Source organism: Crotalus tigris, unplaced genomic scaffold (genome assembly GCF_016545835.1).
Source record: "Crotalus tigris isolate CLP2741 ecotype Arizona unplaced genomic scaffold, ASM1654583v1 scf7180000018068.1947079, whole genome shotgun sequence".
NCBI lineage: Eukaryota > Metazoa > Chordata > Lepidosauria > Squamata > Viperidae > Crotalus > Crotalus tigris.
In genome coordinates this window covers 1,157,348-1,177,946 of record NW_024096805.1, presented here as the reverse complement: position 1 = coordinate 1,177,946, position 20,599 = coordinate 1,157,348, and the positions used below count along the sequence as shown (strand labels likewise).

At 41.8% G+C, this 20,599-nt stretch overlaps 1 protein-coding gene across 1 annotated transcript in view; it reads right to left on the bottom strand.

The window, feature by feature from the left end:
• Positions 1–20,240, bottom strand: part of LOC120309787 (inositol 1,4,5-triphosphate receptor associated 2-like) — a 63,205-nt gene extending 42,965 nt beyond the window's left edge. The window contains exons 1-14 of the mRNA XM_039347343.1: positions 19,661–20,240; positions 18,824–18,934; positions 16,345–16,525; positions 15,849–15,895; positions 14,103–14,169; positions 11,996–12,154; positions 10,399–10,516; positions 7,033–7,083; positions 6,844–6,921; positions 5,370–5,426; positions 1,508–1,567; positions 1,325–1,389; positions 1,121–1,223; positions 150–263 (exon numbers count right to left, since the gene is read on the bottom strand). Coding sequence (XP_039203277.1) covers positions 150–263; positions 1,121–1,223; positions 1,325–1,389; positions 1,508–1,567; positions 5,370–5,426; positions 6,844–6,921; positions 7,033–7,083; positions 10,399–10,516; positions 11,996–12,154; positions 14,103–14,169; positions 15,849–15,895; positions 16,345–16,525; positions 18,824–18,934; positions 19,661–20,240 — 1,791 coding nt within the window. The remainder of the gene's footprint in view (positions 1–149; positions 264–1,120; positions 1,224–1,324; positions 1,390–1,507; positions 1,568–5,369; positions 5,427–6,843; positions 6,922–7,032; positions 7,084–10,398; positions 10,517–11,995; positions 12,155–14,102; positions 14,170–15,848; positions 15,896–16,344; positions 16,526–18,823; positions 18,935–19,660) is intronic.
• Between the last annotated feature and the right edge of the window lie 359 nt (positions 20,241–20,599).

The following is a 20,599-nucleotide window of genomic DNA, read 5'->3' as shown; positions in this document are numbered from 1 at the left end:
ACAACTAGCAGTATTGATTAGTAAGAAGAACCTAGATATTGTTACCCAAATGGGAGGAAAGGCAGCAAACAATGTTGTTGAATTTAGTAAAAATTTAGACAAAGTGTTTTCAAGTCTCCTCATTATACATATCCACCATGTTCCATTACCAGGTTTAAAATGGTGGCCTTGAACTTTGCTCCTACTCGCTCTGGCCCTTCAAGAAGCAGGAGGACTTCTCTGTCCAGGGATTCATCAAGTGCTGTCCACTCAATTCCAGGGGTCTTAAAGAGAAAAAGTAATTTGAAAAAGTCACATTATACTCCTGACCTGGAACACGGCCCATACACTACACCGAACATAAAACATTTGTTTTTCAGTTAGGCTGAAAAAGCAGAAAAGATCTTAGAAGCTACCCATGTGTCATGGCTCCGACAGATGACACTCTTCGAGGCATGTTTTACCTTAAAGGATCTTTATTTTGAGTAGCATAACATCGGCAGTGCATAATCGAAGACAAAAACTAAATTCCCCTCCCCTGAGCCATAGTATCAAAGCACAATTCCCTCCTCCAATTAACAATCATAAATCACATTCCCCAATTAGCATGAAGGCCGGGCCTCCTCTCCAGTTCTCCAGCCCGCCAATTCCTTATCAGCTCTGGTTACAATAACCTTGTTTCTCACACTAGGTCTAGTGTTGTTATGTCTAGCTGGACTTTTGAAGAGTTTCATCTGTCGGAACCACGACATTGTAATTTTGAACAATCACTAAGATAAATCAAGGACTATCTGAACAACATAGAAGTATAGTTCAAGATTCTTTCCTTCCCACTAGGGCAGAGGTCCCCAACCTTTTGGGCACCAGGGACCGGTTCCGTGGAGAGAGGTTTTTCTGCGGTCCAGAGGGGGCGTGGTTTCACGTACTGCCTGCATCCCGCGGATGGGGCTTTGCTTGTTTGTGTGGACCGATTTCAGGCATGCCATGGGCCGGGGCCAGTCCACAGACCGGGGTTGGGGACCTCTGCACTAGGGATCCCAAGTCTAGATTAGCAAGGGGAGTTTGAAAGCGCTCAGACATGCGCCCCCGAGATTTTTATATCTGCATTTAATCATCTCATCCTTTGAACGATGTTTCTGACCTCTGATGATTCCTGGGCAAGTTCCAGTTCACAATGCAATGAATTGGTTGCTTCAAGGAAGCTGCTGTTGAACTTGTAGATTAAGGGAAAGTTGATGCCATTCCTAGCAAAAATATATAGGGACATTTAAAGAGTTAAAACATCTGGAGCGCAGAAACCACCATGCCCTGCGTCTTTTTTCTCTTGATTTCCAAGAATACTCACGAGATCAGTTCTTGCTGCATCTGCTGAACATTGTTCAACAATTTATTTTTCTCTATGCGCAGAGTCTACAGTTGGAATCCCCCCCCCAAAAAAAACAGATGTTTAGAAAAAGGCTTTCTGAGCAAAAAAACAAGCATTCCCTTCCCTTCTTCTCATTTCTCCACAGAAGTATCATAACATTACCTCTATCACTGACGTGTGTTCCTTCAGGGAAGACTTTAGTTCTCGTATATCCAACTCCTTCTGCAGTGATTGAAGAGTAAGACTGAAGTAATTACACCAGGTTAACTAACCATGTTTTATTAAATAAACTCCCAATTGGCTTTACCCAACGCACTAAGCCGGGAGGGTCTTCAAACTTAGGAACTTTAAGACTTGCGGATTTCAATTCCCAGAATTCTGGGAGTCTTAAACTTGCCACGTTTGGAGACTACCACACTAAGCCACAAATTATGGTTTTTAAACTGTGATGGAGCCCCATTAGGGATTATTGATTTATATTTCACCTTTCTGAACAACCCATCTCTCTCAAATTTGGACTTTTTAGCATAATGTGTAAACTTGGCCTGAAAGTAAGAATAACTACACTGCAACTGGTATATATATATATATATATATATATATATATATATATATATATATATATATATATATATATATATATTAAAGTGCTAACTGAAATAATTTCTCATCCACGCTAGATAAAACGAACAGTACTATACTTATAAAGCAATGATGAGGGTTTAAATCAGGGGTCTTCATACTTGGCCCTTTTATGACTTGTGGACTTCAACTCCCAGAATTCCTCAGCCAGTGTGCCTAAAAGGGCCAAGTTTGAAGACCCCTGGTTTAAATCTTTCTCTAGGAGCTTAGCTGAAATTATACAGGTAGTCCTCCACTTATGACAGCTCGTTTAGTGACCATTCAAAGTTACAACAGCACTGAAACAAGTTTTTGACCGTTTTTCACACACATGACCACTGCAGCATCCCCATGGTCGTGTGATCAAAATTCATATGCTTGGCAACTGACTCATATTTATGACAGTTGCAATGTCCCAGGGTCATGTGATCTTCTGACAAAAGTCAATGGGGCAGCCAGATTCATTTAATAACCATGTTACTAACTTTACAACTGAAGTGATTCACTTAACAACCGTGACAAGAAAGATCAAATAGGGCAAACTTCACTTAACAACTGTCTCACTTAGCAACAGAAAGGTTGGGCTCAGTTATGGTCATTAAGTTGAGGACTAGCTTTACAATACCTGTACCTTTAATTTGCAACCACAATTGGGACAGAAAATCTGGTTGTCAGTCACTGAGGTCATAAGTTGAAGCACCCATGAATCCAGAACTGGGTCTTGAACATTTTTTGTTATGTTTTTTATGTGAATGAAGCACTCATTAAGCAAAGCTATTTTTCCAAATGGGCTGTGCTGAAAAACACTAGAAACTGGCAAAAAAAAAAAAAAAAAAAAGAATCACCAATTGTGGTAACATGACCAAGGAACACTGCAACCGGTTGTAAACCGAGCTGGTTGCCAAGTGCTTTGAAATGCAGTCATGTGAATGGGGAGTAAAGAGACAGTTCTATCCCTCTTTGACCATAAACATCCAATAGTCAGGTGAAGATTGCTTCTGAGTAGGATAGCTCTTGAGGCTAATCATTTATCGCCTCCATATTCAATCTAAGAACAGGAAAAGCCCAAACTGATGTGATGTGATTGCAGTGCAGGTGAGATGTACACTAACACAAAAATGGAATGATGCTTCATCATTGCAAAACACTATTGCAAAATAGGTATTATCCCAGCAGGGTTAATGATGTTGGTTAGCTGTTTTTTTTTTTTTTTTTTACATACATTCAAATTAACTGCAGGAGTTTGGAAGAAAAGGAAGGCAAATCTATGCAAAGCAGAGGCTTGGAAAGCAAAGGCTTTTGGGGGGAAATTGTGCGCAAATACAGACTATTCTAAGCCCGGGTTTGCATAGCTGTCCGATGTATTTGCAGGGATCACGCCCCAAACTGGAATATGCACGTATCTATTGCAACAACTTGGGTCACTTCTCTGTTGCTGCATTACATTTTGGTACACAAGTTGTCAATTCGTATTTGGGCTCCAAGCACAAATGCCTAACTAACTTTAGGAGGTTAGGAGAAGCAGCAGATATAGACAGATAAAATAGTATAGAATTCTACCTAGTTACACATATTCCCTTCCTTTCAATTATCTCTCTTTTCATCTTAACATCTATTCCCTGATCACTCTATCAGCTCACTCCTCAATCCAAAGTTGTTCATCATCTACATGCCCTCTTATAAATACTTCATGTGAGATGCAAAGTTGTAGGTTTATGGCCCGAGTAGGGCTGCCAATTAGTTAAAAATTTACTTCTAGGGATGAATTTTTCCCATTTTCAGTGCCTGAAGTACAACCTCTGAGTTCCAGAATTGTGTGGACTTTTTTCTTTTCTTTCTTTCTTTCTTTCTTTCTTTCTTTCTTTCTCTTTCTTTCTTTCTTTCTTTCTTTCTTTCTTTCTTTCTTTCTTTCTTTTTCTCTCTTTCTTTCTCCCTTCCCTTTCTTTCTTTCTTTCTTTCTTTCTTTCTTTTCTTTCTTTCTTTCTTTCTTTCTTTCTTTTTCTCTCCCTCCTTTCTTCCTCTTCTCCTTTCTTCCTTCCCTCCCTTCCTTCCTGTATGCCTGTGCTGTATCTTTTAGCAAGAATGAAATTTCTAATTCATTAAACCTCTTCCTTTCCTTTCCTTTCCTCTTATGACTCTTTTTCACACCACCATTGCAGCCTCCCCACGTCAGGTGATCAAAATTTGGAGGCTTGGCAACTGGCTCGTATTTATGACAGCTGTAGTGTCCTGGGATCCGGTGATCACTTTTTGTGATCTTCTTCAAGCAAGCAAAGTCAATGGGAAATCCAGATTCACTTTGTCATGTCGTGTTACTAAGTTGACAACTGCCGTGATTCACTGAACAACGGTGGCAAGGAAGGTCATAAAAGGGGGCAAAAACTCACTTTAACAATTGTCTCACTCAGCAGTGGAAATTTGGGGTTCATTGTGGTTGTAAGTCGAGGTTCATCTGTAATAGGTTGGTTTTTAATGCATTATTGTTTGAGCGCCTCTTATTTCAAATGTTGTTTTTGTTTCAGTGTTCTGGGCTTTACTTCCTGCTGTGTTATGTCCATTGATTGTTTGAGGATTTATGTCCTCTTTCATTTGTTCTAAGCATCAATGGGTATTATGTAAATATGAAAACAAACAGCTACTACATCTTCTAGTATCTGCATTGCAAATGTCTGGAATGCAAAATAGCAATAGCACTTAGACTTATGTACTGTATCACAGTGCTTTACAGCAGTGGTCCCTAACCTCCAATCCTTGGACTGGTACCGGTCTAAAGCATGCCAGCAACCAGGGCAGGCAAAGAAGCAAAGCCGCATCTGTGCGATGCAGGCAACGCACAAAATCTTTCTCCACAGAACCGGTCCCTGATGCCCAAAAGGTTGGGGACCGCTGCTTTACAGCCCTCTGTAAGCAGAGTTAGCATATTGCCCCCAACCATCTGGGTCCTCATTTTACTGACCTCGGAAGGACGGAAGGCTGAGTCAACCTTGAGCCGGTCAGAATCGAACTGCTGAACTGCTGGCAGTCAGCAGAAGTAGCCTGCAGCGTTGCATTCTAGCCACGGTGCCACCACAGCGCTTCAAAACCTCAAAGAAGGGGCTTAAGGCCATCCTGTACTAACTGACTTCATCCCAAACTCTTCCACAGCTGTCTTTATACCCATCAGTCCAGAGCCTCTAGAGCAGGGGTCTTCAAACATGGCCCTTTTATGACCTGTGGACTTCAACTCCTCCGTGTGCCTGGCTGAGGAATTCTGGGAGTTGAAGTCCACAAGTCATAAAAGGGCCAAGTTTGAAGACCCTTGCTACTTCTACCCCTTCCAGAATATACTGAAATGTTGCTACATCCAAACTTCCCAAAATTAACCAGGCCGGAAAGGCTTCAATGCGTCCTAGTACCCACGAACCTTAAGGAGTGCTGTGTCTTTATTTCTCACGGTGCTTTCATAAAGGTGTGCTTGTATCTGGGAAAAGAAGAACAACGCCCCGAAATGAAATTGCATTCTAGCAGGAAGGAACAATACTAAAATTATTTTATTTCTCTTTTCCCTCACTCGTGGTTGTTTTTCTAATCAGAAGAATTGCCTTGTTATTTGTAAGATAGACATACCTTAACACTTTAACGCTCACAGCAATATGCTTTGTAAAATCTTACATGCTCTAATTCAGATATGTCAAACACAAGGCCCGGGGGACAGATGCGGCCCGCGAAGTGGCTTCATGTGGCCCGCGAAGCCATCCTGGAAACAGTGAGGGAACGGCCCCCTTGGCCCTGGCCCAGGCCAGCCGGGAGCCAATGTACAATTTTGTGGTGGCCATCTATGCCGAAACGCATTCAGTCTTAGCTCCACAAGGCCGTCTAGAAACAGCGAGGAACCAGCCTCTGCTGCGTCGGCCCCACCTCCTGGGTGCATGCTGGGGAGGTGTCACCCTTTGTGAGGAATGAAGAAATGGACCATGCCTTGGAGCTTGCCCTGGTCCCACCGCCTTCTGCCAGAGACCCTCAGATCTGTCCCACTCCTGTCCAGGCCCCCACAGGCACCCTTGACGCGAACGATGTAGAGCTGGCCACGGCCACCCAGTAGGCCACACCCACTCCATCCATACCCACCCAGTAGGCTGTACCCACCCTGACCACACCTGCCCGGCCCCCCGAGGGCAACCGCATTGCTGATGCGGCCCTCAATGAAACTGAGTTATATTGTGTTCTATGCTGATGCCCATTTTGTTCAGAAATGCTGAGGAATCTTAACGAGGATATCATCAAAATAATGAAATGAAATATCTCAGAACTGACCAAGAAATTGTGGGAGAAAGTTCTCCTTAACTGTAGTTAAGAAAGTTATAGTAATCTCTTGATCCAATTATACACATCTCAAGCGATGGAGACAGAAAATCCTACCATCATTAACACTGTTATCTTTTATTCAGATCTGGAACGTTTGCTAAGCGAGATGTAAATATAATACTTACAACCTAGGTTTAGTTAGGTTTCAGCTCGAATTCCTCTTAAAGATATAATTTAACATTTAGAAGACAGTATCACAAACTCCACGTTTACATGTTGCTTTTCAAAGGTTCTCTGATGTTCCTCCACCAACTTACAAATGTAAACAGCACACATCCACTTCTAGTTTTAACTGTGGGTTATCAGATTTTGGTAAGGCTACAATCTCTGCCCATCCCAAGCTAGTGTAACCGGTGTTGGCTTCCGTAATGCAACATAACTGGAAATTCAAGAGTAGGAGTTACTGGGTGGTCTTTAGAAAATAATTGAATTGATTATCTTGAATCAATCACTTGGAACATTTCAAGTATCTGAAGCATTGCACTGAATCTCTGCCATCCCTCACACTGAAACAAAATGTAGGAATCACTTACTTGGAGTTCACTAATATTCTGGGACAGCTCTTCAATCTTCTTCTGGAGACAATCTGAATCAACCACATTCCTAATGTTCTGATTTAAAGGACATATTTGTTATTACTGTATTATTATATTATTGTTATTATTATTAGATAGCAAAAAAATTATCGTGACTCAGTCAAAGTATTTCATGTTTATTCTTACCTCCTCCTGAAGAGACGAGATCTTAAGAACTAGAGACTGATTCTCTTTTTCCTAATTATGAAAAGAAAGCAATTGGCATGCTTACAGACAGCATACATACACAACTATTAAATTAAATATTTGCTTCTTTGTCTCAAGATGAATTAGTTTTGAACCAGAAATTGATCCTCCCTTTTCTATATTCATTTGAAATTTTAGTTCCAAAATGAATGTACCTATACCTTTTTCAAACAAAATATTATTATATTCAATTTTATCCACCTACTTATTTTTGCAAATCCCCCCTCAAACTGCATATTTATTAAAATATACACATTTTATGATATTTTTCCTCTGCCATACAGATATATTCTTCTGCCACCATTTAAATGGTGCATCAATTGTCAAAACTGGTATTGCCTGATGTATTTTAGATATTGAAAGATGGCTAAAGGAAAAATTCACTAGAGCATTTAGAGACAGATACATTTCAAAGGCTCGGTTGAATTGATATATTGGTTTGCAACTTTACTTAAGATGCAAACTGAACAACTGCCTCCTTTAGATTTGGCTCCTTTTATTTGCATTTTAATTAAAAAAAAACCACTGGCTTTCTATAATTTCAACAAATGTTGCCTATTTGTTCTCAATCAGATCCACTGAAATCTTTCTATACATACGCAAATAATTTTGTTCATTTATTTATGAGATTTAAAGAGTGCCTCTGAAGGCTTACACATGAAAGACAATAATTAAGAAGAAACCAGGGATGGAGAAGACAGACTATACTGCAAAAAGACACACAACAGGGCCTCCACAATCACCCTACCCCAGTGATGGCGAACCTTTTAGAGACCGAGCGCCCAAACTGCAACCCAAAACCCACTTATGCATCAACGAGTGCTGGGTGAGTGTGGCCCATTGGCTGGGTGTGGCCCACTGGGTGGGCGTGGCCCATTGGGTAGGGGTGGCTGCGGTGGTAACGGCAGATGGGTGGGGCTAAAAAGTTCAATCAATCAATTCCAACTTTGCAAGATCTTTTTTTTTCCTGTGAGAAGTTGAAATTGACTGATTGAACCTTTTTTTTTTGCACATGGCAGTGGAGGCCTAAAGCAAAAAAGTTTTATAAAACCCAGCTGAAGGCCTAGGACTGGGGCGACAGCATGCGTGCCCACAGAGAGGGCTCTGAGTGCCGCCTCTGGCACCCATGCCATAGGTTCGCCACCACTGCCCTACCCCAAGACCTGGAATATAAGTCCATTTTTTCTAAAGACAATAAAGGTAGGTAATAGCCAAATATCTGGGGAGATATTATTTCGGAGGGCAGACACTATCACGAAGAAGACATACATTTAGATCCCAATAGATGGCATTGATCAACTAATTAACTACCATTGATAATAGGACCCAACGTGCAGCAATTCTGCTCAATCATATATGGATCACAAGGGGCCACTCAAACAATCTGGGGTTTATAGGTGATAACCAGCACCGTGAATTGTACTTGATGTGAGGGATGACCAGGCTGAGCCCGAGGGAGGGGTCAAACACATCATCAGTCATGAGTCCATGCTCACCTTAAATTCCTTATCTACCACTAAATTGCTCTGACCGTTAGTAGTTCAGATTCTTCTGGAGAGCTTAAGCTTACAAGGAATCTTTATACTCATTTGAACTGCCTGGATCCCTTTATTTCCCTGGTGCTTGACACCTGGGAAACTCAGTGGAAGTTGCAGTTTGTGGAGCTGTGATATCACATGGGTGTAACTAGTGGTGGGATTCAAATATGTGAACAACCGGTTCTCTTGTGTGGATGCCACTTCCGGAAGTCCATTCTGGGCCTGGGCAACAAAAAATTAGCTACCGGTCCTGCCGAACTGGTGTAAACTGGCTGAATCCCACCACTGGACACAGGGTCTCCTGCTTCAGCAGGGGGTTGGACTAGAAGACCCTCAGGGTCCCTTTCACTCTATTCTGATACTGATTCCAGATTCCCAACCCTTGTAGGCAGAGATGGGATTCAAATAGGTGAACAACCGGTTCTCTGTATGGATGCTGCTTCCGGAAGTCCATTCTGGACCTGGGCAACAAAAAATTAGCTACTGGTTCTGCCAAAGTGGTGCAAACTGGCTGAATCCCACCACTGAGTGTAATAAGAAGTGTCCATCACTTGTTGTGATTTTGGTAAAATTGCATCAAATATGGCACATAAAAGAGGCGGCAGGGATTTAGGCTACTGTCAAAAGGGATACTTTTCTAGATCACACCAAGCACACCCGCCCCGCCTGCCCACAGGACCACTCACCGCCTCCAGGGCCCGCCTCCAGGGCCCTCCCCAGGAAGCCCAGCAGTGCTATGACGGCCATACCCTCTGCCCACGCCCTGCAGCATCAACTGCATGATGGGGTGTGAGGGCAGAGTCTTGTCTACGCTGCCTGGATACCATGTCCTTGGCTGCGCTGCTCCGGGTGGGCCACGCTCAGGGGCGACTCTCCTTCAGGGGGGCTGCTGGAGAGGAGGCGGTCACGGGGGGAGGCAAGGCTGGGGCAACGGCACGTGTGCCCACAGAAAGGGCTCCGGGTGCCGCTTCTGGCACCCATTCCATAGGTTCGCCACCACTGTCCTAGCCCATTTTGTTCTGTTCTACTCTACTCTACTCTACTCTACTCTACTCTACTCTACTCTACTCTACTCTACTCTACTCTACTCTACTCTACTCTACTCTACTCCACTCCACTCCACTCCACTCCACTCTCCACTCCATTCCACTCCACTCCACTCCACTCCACTCCACTCCACTCCACTCCACTCCACTCCACTCCACTCTACTCTACTCTACTCTACTCTACTCTACTCTACTCTACTCTACTCTACTCCACTCCACTCCACTCCACTTCACTGGCATTCTATTCTATATTGGTATAAGAGATCCTGCATAAAATTTTATCATGTGCTGAGATGGACAGGCTTACAATGATTATGAAAGACAAGACAGAACACGAATACTTCGAAATCTGAGGCTTATATAGAGGTTAAGAACGATGTATTAAGTTTTTGTACCATGATAGGAACTGATAGGAAAATTCATTCTGGAATGTCATGTTTGTCCATTGTTAATTGTATTATGAATAAAAATAGTTAAAAAAAAAAAGAAAGGGCTCCGGGTGCCGCCTCTCGCACCCGTGCCATAGGTTCGCCACCACTGATCTAACTCCTAAAGTATTTTTTCAATGAGGAAGACCAGGTTACAGTTGAATCAGGCATTTATCAGGAACCTGATGTTCGCTTACATTCTGCACTTGCTTCCTGTACCAGAAAACCGCAACACAACTTGGGACTGTTAAGAGATGGCCAAAGTTAGATTCCTGCACGCAAACATCAACTTACCAGCTGTTTATTCTGGATGGCCATCATCTGCCTCTTTTCTTCCGAAGTACCCAGGGTGTTCTTCACTTCTTCCAATTCTTCTTTTAATGTTTTCACGTGACTTGCAGACTGCTGGAAGCTAGAAAGCCAAAACCGAGGAACATTTGTTCTTGACAAGGAAACCTATAAGATTTTTTCCCCCCAATATTGTAGATTTTTTTAATGGTTTTTTTTATTGTACGCACCAGGGATGCATTCTGTGAGATGGATGACTATATAAATACGATGTGCAAATAAACATATTTTTTATTATAGCTGCAGTGAAACTCAGCAAACCAAAATAAAAATGACACGCGGCAATAAACGAAATCTAGATGTAATGATTAAAGTTAATTAAAAATTAAAACAGTATATATCGTCCTTTCTCTCGGCATCTTGAAGATGTGTGGACTTCAATTCCCAGAATTCCTCAGTCAGCCAGAAACATATTTCTCTATCTTCTCAATTTTAGAACAAAGACATCTCAAAACTGAACACATTTCTTGAATCTGGTCTTTCGATGTACATGGAATAATTATCTGAGTAGAACCAGGGGCTTATTAGAGTCAAGGGTTCTCGATCAAGTGCTAAGGTTCCATATTTTGAAACACAATTCAGTATCTCATTTGCATTTTTAATTATTAGATTCCCCCCCATAGGTGTATTAATGTGTGCAATGACTTCAAACAAGAAGACAAACATAATAAAGCTCAGAAAAACATTCCTACGGTACTAAGTTCTTTAAAAATGCAACCTTTTGGAAGAATTTATTGCAATACTAAGGCTGTGATTCCTCATTTCTCCTAGACCTTGATTAAACTTTATACTGACATCTGTTTCCAATGATCTCTGCAAGGAAATAGAACTTTGAGTAAGTATGTGTGTGCCAGGCTTTCTTGTCATACATTATTAGTATCTGCAGAGGACAACTAAGCTCAATACAGTAGAAATTTGTCCTCTGCATATGGGTGGTTATGGTAAACCTTTAGCCAGAGACACTCCCAGTTTTTTTTACAGAGCAACAACAAATCTAATAATAACAATAATAATAAAGTTGGAAGGGACCTTGGAGGTCATCTAGTCCAACCCCCTGCTTAGGCAGGAAACCCTATACCATTTCAGAAAAATGGCTGTCCAGTCTCTTCTTAAAAACTTCCACTGTTGGAGCATTCACCGCTTCTGGAGGCAGGTTGTTCCACTGGTTAATTGTTCTCACTGTCAGGAAGTTTCTCCTTAGTTTTAGGTTGGTTCTCTCCTTGATGAGTTTCCATCCGTTGCTTCTTGTCCTGCCTTCAGGTGCTTTGGAGAATAGCTTGACTCCCTCTTCTTTGGGGCAGCCCCTGAGATATTGGAAGACTACTATCATGTCCCCCCTCGTCCTTCTCTTCATTAAACTAGACATACCCAATTCTAGCAGCTGTTCCTTCTATGTTTTAGCCTCCAGTCCCCTGATCATCTTTGTTGCTCTTCTCTGCACTCTTTCCAGACTCCCAGCATCTTTTTTACACCCTGGTGACCAAAACTGGATGATCTTGCTAAACCCTCCAAAGAACTATCATTTCATTCAAAAGCATCGCACCTTTTAATCTGATTCCGAAGCTCCCCACCGTCTTCCATCAGTCTATTATTGGTCTCCTCCATGGCATCCACTACCAGCTTCAGCTGGGCATTTTCCTCTTGAAGCTTTTGGTTGTTGAACTGAAGATCCGCTACACAAGTAATCAAGTCGGATGTTTCTCTGGAAGGGTAAAGACGAGAGGGCCTTATCCTTTTGCCCTTCTATTGTTCCATATTTTTAATGGAGGAAACCAACAGCAGGATGGGTGTTTTAATGCTAAGGAAATTCCTCCCTCTCTGCACCTTAGCGACTGAAATGCTGGGGTCAGATACGGTCGTAAGTCAAGGATTACCTGTAGAACCAACTAAGAGAAACTCACTGCCTCTCTGTGTTTTTGGTGGTTGCACTGTTGAACTGATCTTACTATTAGGATACCCCAACATTCAACTGTGTTTTGTTTTCCATTGCTGTACAGTAGTGGCCAAAATTGTGGAAACCTTTTGGGAAAAGTGTATTTTTTTTTTATTTTTTTTTAAAGTTTTAAAAAAGCATGATGCTATTTTTTTATCAAAACAAATAAGATGAAATATTTTTCAGCAATTACAGGTCATTCTGGGATAAAACAGTAAAGCACCAAGTGAATCAAAATTATCTTCTCCATCATGGAACATAGACACAACATAAAGATTTCTAACTACCAGTGGGAAAATAAAGGGACGCAAACAATCCACATTTTTCAATTGATGGATGCATTGAATTGTTTGCTACTCTATAATGAGATTAATTTTTTTTAAAAAAAGATCTAAACTAAAATAACTTGAGACATTAAAATGTAGAGAATTGGGAAAATAATTTCTTGGGGAAGATACAAAATGTAGAGGGCCTAAAGCATGTTATATCTGCAGCTCAAACTCTCTGAAACAATTCCCCCCTTTCTCCCTCAATAACAAAAGCCCTCCACCCATCACAAAACTTTAAAGCTACTCACGTATTCCGTCCTCACAATATTTTAAAAATAAAACCCACTTCTAATTCCCATTCCTACTCATATTCATGTTGAAAAATAAATTTTCATTTGGCTTCTGTTACTACTTTGCATCTAGCTTTGCCATCTCTTGCACATAGATGCCAATGCTCTCACTATCAAAAAGCAGGAAGTAAATGTTCTTCAAGGAAGAAGGACTGGAGTCATCAAAATGGGAAGAAATGGCTTTCAGAGTCACCTGGGCTGCAGTCTGTTTTGGAAAACAATTTCTGCCACTGGGAAAAGGTGGAAAAGCCACAGACTTCAGCTTCTTATCTTCAGCAGCAGTTAAACAGTTCTTTATTGTCTCCTCCAATTGTTCTTCACATTTGTTGAGGTTTGATGGCAAGTAACACTACTTTTCTTTTGGAGTAGTACCATAAAAGTATGTATCAATGGAAAGATAATTTAATCATGAATGTAATGCAACATAGTTTGTTCAATTATCTGTACTGTATTCTATGAAAAGCCAAATAACCAGAAAAAGGAATCACAACTTGCTTAGGTTGATATCAGGCAGCTTTCCTTCATCTGATTGTAGTCAATGAGCATGAGTGTTTAGAGAGCCAATCAGGTGTCATCTTGCTTTGGCAATGAGCCAATCAGATCACAGTAGGATTCAGTTATTGATGTCATGTATCGAAGCTGAGAGGAGGACGTTGGTCAGTGTGTTATGTGATCGCTGTCAAGTTGGTTGGGTTTTTTGGTGTTCTTTCATTTCGTGAGCTTATAAAACATAATAAAATTAAAGTAATGGTGCAAAGAGTTGACTGGTTGCCCAGAAAGCGATGTAAAATAGTATTATTAAGTGAACACGGCTACAGTTATAAAGAAATTAGAAGAAAAATAGGTGGCATTTCTACTGTACACTTTTCCCAAAAGGTTTCCACAATTTTGGCCACTACTGTATATCCCACCCTCTGGGACAACACAGAACTTTTGGTGTGGCAGCCATTCAAACAGTAAAATGTTCTTATCACATCCTTCCAGTCATTTAAAGACTCGGTGTACCCATTATTCCTGCATAATTCCTATCTTTGATCTTGGTTTCTGGTTTTTCTTTTGTTTCCCATCTCTGAACCCGTCAACTAAAGCAGGACTCACAAATCTCCTCTTGAGACATCACCGCCGAGTGCTTCGAGACTTCCAGAAGTTATGTTCAACCTTTTCACTGCAAAAAGAAGTTTCTGGTTGTAAGGCAAGAAATAAACCAATGGCGAACCGGTCCATTCCATAAAGCATTTTAAATACAATGGTTGCCTCTATATGAATGATATTACATGTCTATCAAGAAATTAAAGACACTTTTTCCTGGGGAGGAAAGCTATGGCAAATCTAGACAGCATATTAAAAAGCAGAGACATCACCCTGCCAACTAAAGTACGTATAGTCCAGGCCATGGTTTTCCCAGTTGCTATGTATGGCTGTGAAAGTTGGACCATAAGTAAGGCTGAGGGCCAAAGAATTGAGGCCTTTGAACTATGGTGCTGGAGAAGACTCCTGTGAGTCCCCTGGACTGCAAGGCAATCCAACCGGTCAGTCCTAGAAGAGATCAACCCTGACTGCTCTTTAGAAGGCCAGATCCTGAAGTTGAAACTCAAGTACTTTGGCCACCTAATGAGAAGGAAGGACTCACTGGAGAAGGGCCTAATGCTGGGAAAGATTGAGGGCCATAGAAGAATGGGACGACAGAGAATGAGGTGGCTGGATGGAGTCCCTGAAGCAGTAGGCCTGAGCTTAAATGGACTCCAGAAGATGGTAGAGGACAGGAAGGCCTGGAGGAACGTTGTCCATGGGGTCGCGATGGGTCGGACACGACTTCGCAACAACAACAACAACAACAACATGTCTATGGAGATTCTAAGTCATCCAGGCATGGTTGTCCCAAAGGTGCTTTTTTTCAGGAGAAAAAAAACTTGATTTTTGCTTTGAAAACATTTCACTTCTCAACCAAGATGCTTCTTTCAGCTCTGACTAGATGGTGGGAGTGGAAGAATTTATATTGCTTGCAGACAGCTGGTCATTTGCATTCTTTTAGAGAATAATTGGGACCTGTTGAAGGTTTACCTGTGTCGTCAGGATCACCTGAGTAGTGCAAATGTGTGTGGAGCCCCTTGGCTGCAGGATGTTTTCTATCCTGTTGCTTCAAGGGACACAGGGCAGAAAACATCTTGCAGCCAAGAAGACTCCACACCCATTTGCGCCTCTCAGATGACCCTGAGGACACAGGTAAACCTCCAAATGTCTTTTTTCACAACCTTATGCTACAATGGAGGGAAGATAACTTGTCAAAATGAGGAATTCTACCGGCTGGTGATTTACATGCTCATCAACAATGGTCTGAAAACCAACGGTGAGACTATTCCTATTGGACAGCAGGAAACAGACTTAACCTCTAGCACAGGGGTAGGCAACCTTGGCTCTTTTATGACTCGTGGACTTCAACTCCCAGAATTCCCCAGCCAGCCATGCTGAGGGGAAAGGGAGAGGTTTCCAAGCTGAGCCATGCTGGCTGAGGAATTCTGGGAGTTGAAGTCCACGGATCATAAAAGGGCCACCTTGGCTCTTTTATGACTCGTGGATTTCAACTCCCAGAATTCCTGAGCCAGCGTGGCTCAGCTTGGAAACCTCTCCCTTTCCCCTCAGCATGGCTGGCTCAGGAATTCTGGGAGTTGAAGTCCACGAGTCATCAAAGAGCCAAGGTTGCCTACCCCTGCTCTAGCACTTTCAATGCCCATTAAACACATTTTACTACATTTAACTTTTCCAGGATACCGAAAATATTCTAATTTATTTGTATTTTTTATTCATAATTCTGAACGCAGTTCAATAAATCTAATAAAGAAACACCTGAGAAATTATTTTCAGGGGTGGCGTCCTTGGTGGGTAGCTCATTCCTGAAAAACAGGGGGGGAAAGTGTAATTGAATACAAGATAACAGAAACAGCTTGAATTGATATTAAACATTTTTGCGTTTTTAATACTGAAAAAACTTTTTCTTTCTCATGATTTGTGGTCTACTTTCAGTTTTATAACCTATATAATTACACGGCATCCTAACTTCTTATCAAAGACTCTTAAGTATGTATTTAGTAACCATGGAATAAAAGGATCTGTTTTTTTAATGGTCTGCTAACTAGTTAAAAACCAGAAAGTAAAAAGCAGGAATAAATTATTACTTTTTCAATGGAAAACCACCAGATATGGAATCCATTAAGGAGTCAAAGAGATCCAGAAGGTTGGGTGTTTTTTTAAAAATTTATGTAAAGGGTTAATCAATGGAGTTAAGATCAATATATGGGCTATCACGCCTTGTGTTACAAAAAAAGAGATAATGGCCAGGTACCAGTTCCTTTTGCAATCTTCAATCCATTCTTTCATGATGGCATGGTAGGTCTCCAAGTCCATAGAAATATCCCTATGATCAGGATCAAGCATGTTGCATAAATCTTCAAGACCGCTGTCTTCTGAACTCCGACTTGTCGTGTTCCTTAGGAAGTCAACTAATTTAGAAACGGCAACTTTGCCTAGACATAACAATGAAAGTTAACACAGAGGCTCATGTTCAAACCATGTTCATCGTTTAAATGTAGCTTGCGTTAAACGATGGGTAGACAATTAGCCCTCTAGCGCAGTGGTTCTCAACCTGTGGGTCGGGACCCCATTTGGGATCGAACGACCATTTCACGGGGGTCACCAAGCAACGCAGTCCGCCATTTTTTCCCCCCTTTTCCTTAGCTGTGCTACTCCCTTTTATTCTATTGGCTTTTGAAAGCCAATAGAATAGACTCTCTTGAATAGAGTCTAATTCTATTGGCTTTCAAAAGCCAATAGGAATTATCCAGGCTGTCTCTGCCCTGCTGAGCCCACCTAAAGTCCCATTCTGCAAATAGTGCTGCACCAGTTGAGTAGTCCTCAATTTACGACCGGTTGAGTAGTCCTCGACTTACGACCGGTTGGGAGTCGTGGCATTAAAAAGGTTGAGAACCACTGCTCTAGCGGCAGCTGTCAAACCCTTGACCTTTAACTGCAAACTATGCTGACAAATTTCGGCAACATGATTTGCTGCTAAAACTTGGCATTGTAGAGACCCAGTCATTGCAACTGTTGTAGATATGAACCAGATGCCAAGCATCCAAATGTTGATACACCACCATCGGGATGCTGCAAAGGTCGCAAGTGTAAAAAATGGTCATAAGTCCCTTTTTTTCAAGGCTGTTGTAACTTCGAACAGTCACTAAACGAATTAATTCAAGGACTACCTGTAGATGTAATCCAGATTGGCCCACTGTGTGCTTTTCCACTAAATCAGTAAAGACAGAAAGATAATTACATTATAGAGACACGCAGAGGTTGCCCTGTGTTGGTTCCCTTTGGTATATATAAGAGGGAAGATAAGTGAAATGTTACCAGGCTTCCCAGAATCAATTATTAGAGCCTATACCCATAAAATAGGGTTCCAGTGTTTCCTGTAGTATCTGCTCCTGGTTTACCTCCAAGGGCAGGCACATAGAGTCCCGTAACATAAAAGATAACAACAAAGATAAAAGCAACTCTGGGATTTAAATGCAAGAGTCCAAAAAGGAACATGAGAAGCTGCTAGACCAGTGGTTCTCAACCTTTTTAATGCCGCAACCCCCAACCGGTCGTAAGTTGAGGACTACTCAACTGGTGCAGCACCGTTTGCAGAATGGGACTTTTGGCGGGCTCAGCAGGGCAGAGACAGCCTGGACAATTCCTATTGGCTTTTGAAAGCTAATAGAATTAGACTCTATTCAAGAGTCTATTCTATTGGCTTTCAAAAGCCAATAGAATAAAAGGGAGTAGCACAGCTAAGGAAAAGGGGAAAAAAATGGCGGACTGCGTTGTTTGGCGACCCCCGTGAAATGGTCGTTCGACCCCAAATGGGGTCCCGGCCCACAGGTTGAGAACCACTGTGCTAGACTTATGCATCTTAATTGTTAAATTAAGTTGCAGTGGCTCTAAAGGATTTTGGAACAAATTCTTTCCTAACCCTATCCAGATTTATGATGTCACAGAGCACTGTTATCTTCCCAATGAAGATCTACCTATTTATCTATTTACATTTGCATTGCTTTCAAACTGCTAGTTTGACAGGAGCTGGTGCGAAGACAGGAGCTCACCCCGTCGTGTGATGCTCGGGTCTCAAACCTCAGCTTTCCAGCCAACAAGCCCAGCGTCTTAACCACTCTGTGACATCATGCTGGTCACATGACTGCAGAAATGTTGTCAGACAGGCCTTTGAAACAGAGATGAGCACAGTCGGCAACAACTAGCTGAGTAAAATCCGCAGGGGCTCCTTTATGTTTTACCTATCCAGATCTATGGGAGGAGAAAATCTAGGATTTTGTACATGCAGATCATTATTTTATTTATTTATATCCTCTTATAATTATCACGAGAACATATCCAATACACTTTCTTCCTATTTGCCCCACAACAACAATCCTGTGAGTTGGGCAAAGAGTGAGTGACGGGCCCAAGGTCAGCCAGCTGGCTTTCATGGCTAAGGTGGGACTTGAACTCACGGTCTTTTGGTTTCTAGCCTGATACCTTAATCACCAGACCAAACTAGCTCTATTGCAGGACACTGCGAACAGATGTAAGCGTAGGCCAGTTGCCAAATATCCCAAATGTGATCATGTCACTGGGAAAGGGGCTGGGGGGCAGCCATCAAAACTTTGAATCCAGATTGTAAATAGTTCTGGGGAGGTCTGTTGTAAGTTTGAATGGTCATAAATGGAGGACTACCTGTATAAGTAGACTTCCAAATTCTTTTTGGAACCCTTCAACTGTTACTTTACCTCTTCTTTCCACATCACATGCAGAAAACATGGTAGTCAATAGGTCTTCTTCACAAATCAGACTTATGTCAGAGTCCTCATTGTCTCTGTTGTCCACTGCCAGCTTCCATCCTATGAAGACAAAGAATATTGTAAGCCGGTTTGTTTTTCCACATGCAGCTAAGAGAATTGCTTTTAACTGGCTTTCCCGCTCACTTTTTTATGTCATACATATTTATCTAGAAAAGTGGTTCTCAACCTGTGGATCGGGACCCCATTTGGGGTCGAACAACCATTTCACGGGGGTCGCCAAACAACGCAGTCCGCCATTTTTTCTCCCTTTTCCTTAGCTGTGCTCCTCCCTTTTATTCTATTCGCTTTGGAAAGAGAGTCTATTCTATTGGCTTTCAAAAGCCAATAGGAATTGTCCAGGCTGTCTCTGCCCTGCTGAGCCCGCCAAAAGTCCCATTCTGCAAACGGTGCTGCACCAGTTGAGTAGTCCTTGACTTACGACCGGTTGAGTAGTCCTAACTTACGACCGGTTGGGGGTCGCAGCATTAAAAAGCTTGAGAACCACTGATCTAGAATAAATATTTTCTGAATTTTGAAGCTAAACAATGCTGCTTCTCAAATTCAACTCTTCCCAAGTTCATCTTTTCCTTCCTTCTCTTCAGCTGGTACGCTGATTACATCTGTGATCAGGTTGAAAAAGCCATTTTGTCTTTGTGGGAATGCCATCTCACTGTTAGTTTCCACAAACCAGCCAAAATACTATAAAAGTGCAGGATATTCATAAAAAAAAAACCCAGACGTAAAAATAATACAAAAGCAGCCTGCATGTCCTTCTTCGGTCCTTACCTAAGGAGAATCTTGTGGGTGGTGGAGAAGCAAAAGTGGGCTGTACAGGTTTGGGTCCTTGGATAAATAAATCCGGACTCGATGTGAAATAGCTGCATTCCAGAGCTGATGTGACCTTTGGCTCAATATTAGAGTGGTCGCAAAGATAATCAGACGTTAACTCTCCATGTTTAATGAGATGTGGTGAACCGTTCCCTCTCTGATTTACCAAGACCCATGATTTGTTGGGCTTCTCTTTATTCCCACCCAGTGAAAAGGACTCGGAACGAATGTCTGAAATACGTCGATGACGTGGTGTCTGCATCATGCCAGGGGCTGGAGATAACAAGTTGTCATTGGAAGGACTTAGCAAACAGAGGTCGGTACCCAGGGCACTGTTGCTTTTCAGTGTCCTTTTCTTCAAGATTTCCTCCAGGTTCTTCTTTGTGTTACTCTGTGGACTGTCAAAGTTTTTTGACTGGAATTTTGGAATCTGCAAGGCAGGATTTGAAGCTTGGTCCATCATGTTGATAGCTTGGAGCTTCCTGCAAAGGCTGGCCACAGGGTGATGGCGTTTCCCACAAGTATCTTTGGAAGACATTCTGCCCCTTGTTTGGGAGGTCACCTTAAAAGGGGGGAAGATATATATTAAAAAATGAAAAGATTGAACCTTCTGACACTCCTCATGTATCCAAAGTTGAAGTTCAAGAGCACTCAAATTTAATTTTAAAAGAATGAGATGAATGGCCATTTTAACTATTGTTCAGTGTTTAATAATGTTTAGTGTTCAATAGTAACAATATAATTTAGCCGAAGAGGTCTCTAAACTTTGTCAGCTCCCTCAACATATATCCCTTCATTCTAACTATATAACTCAAGATTTATAGAGTCTTTCAGATTCTTATATGAGAAGTCCTTGACTTACAATCATTCATTTAGTGACTGTTCAAAATTACCACA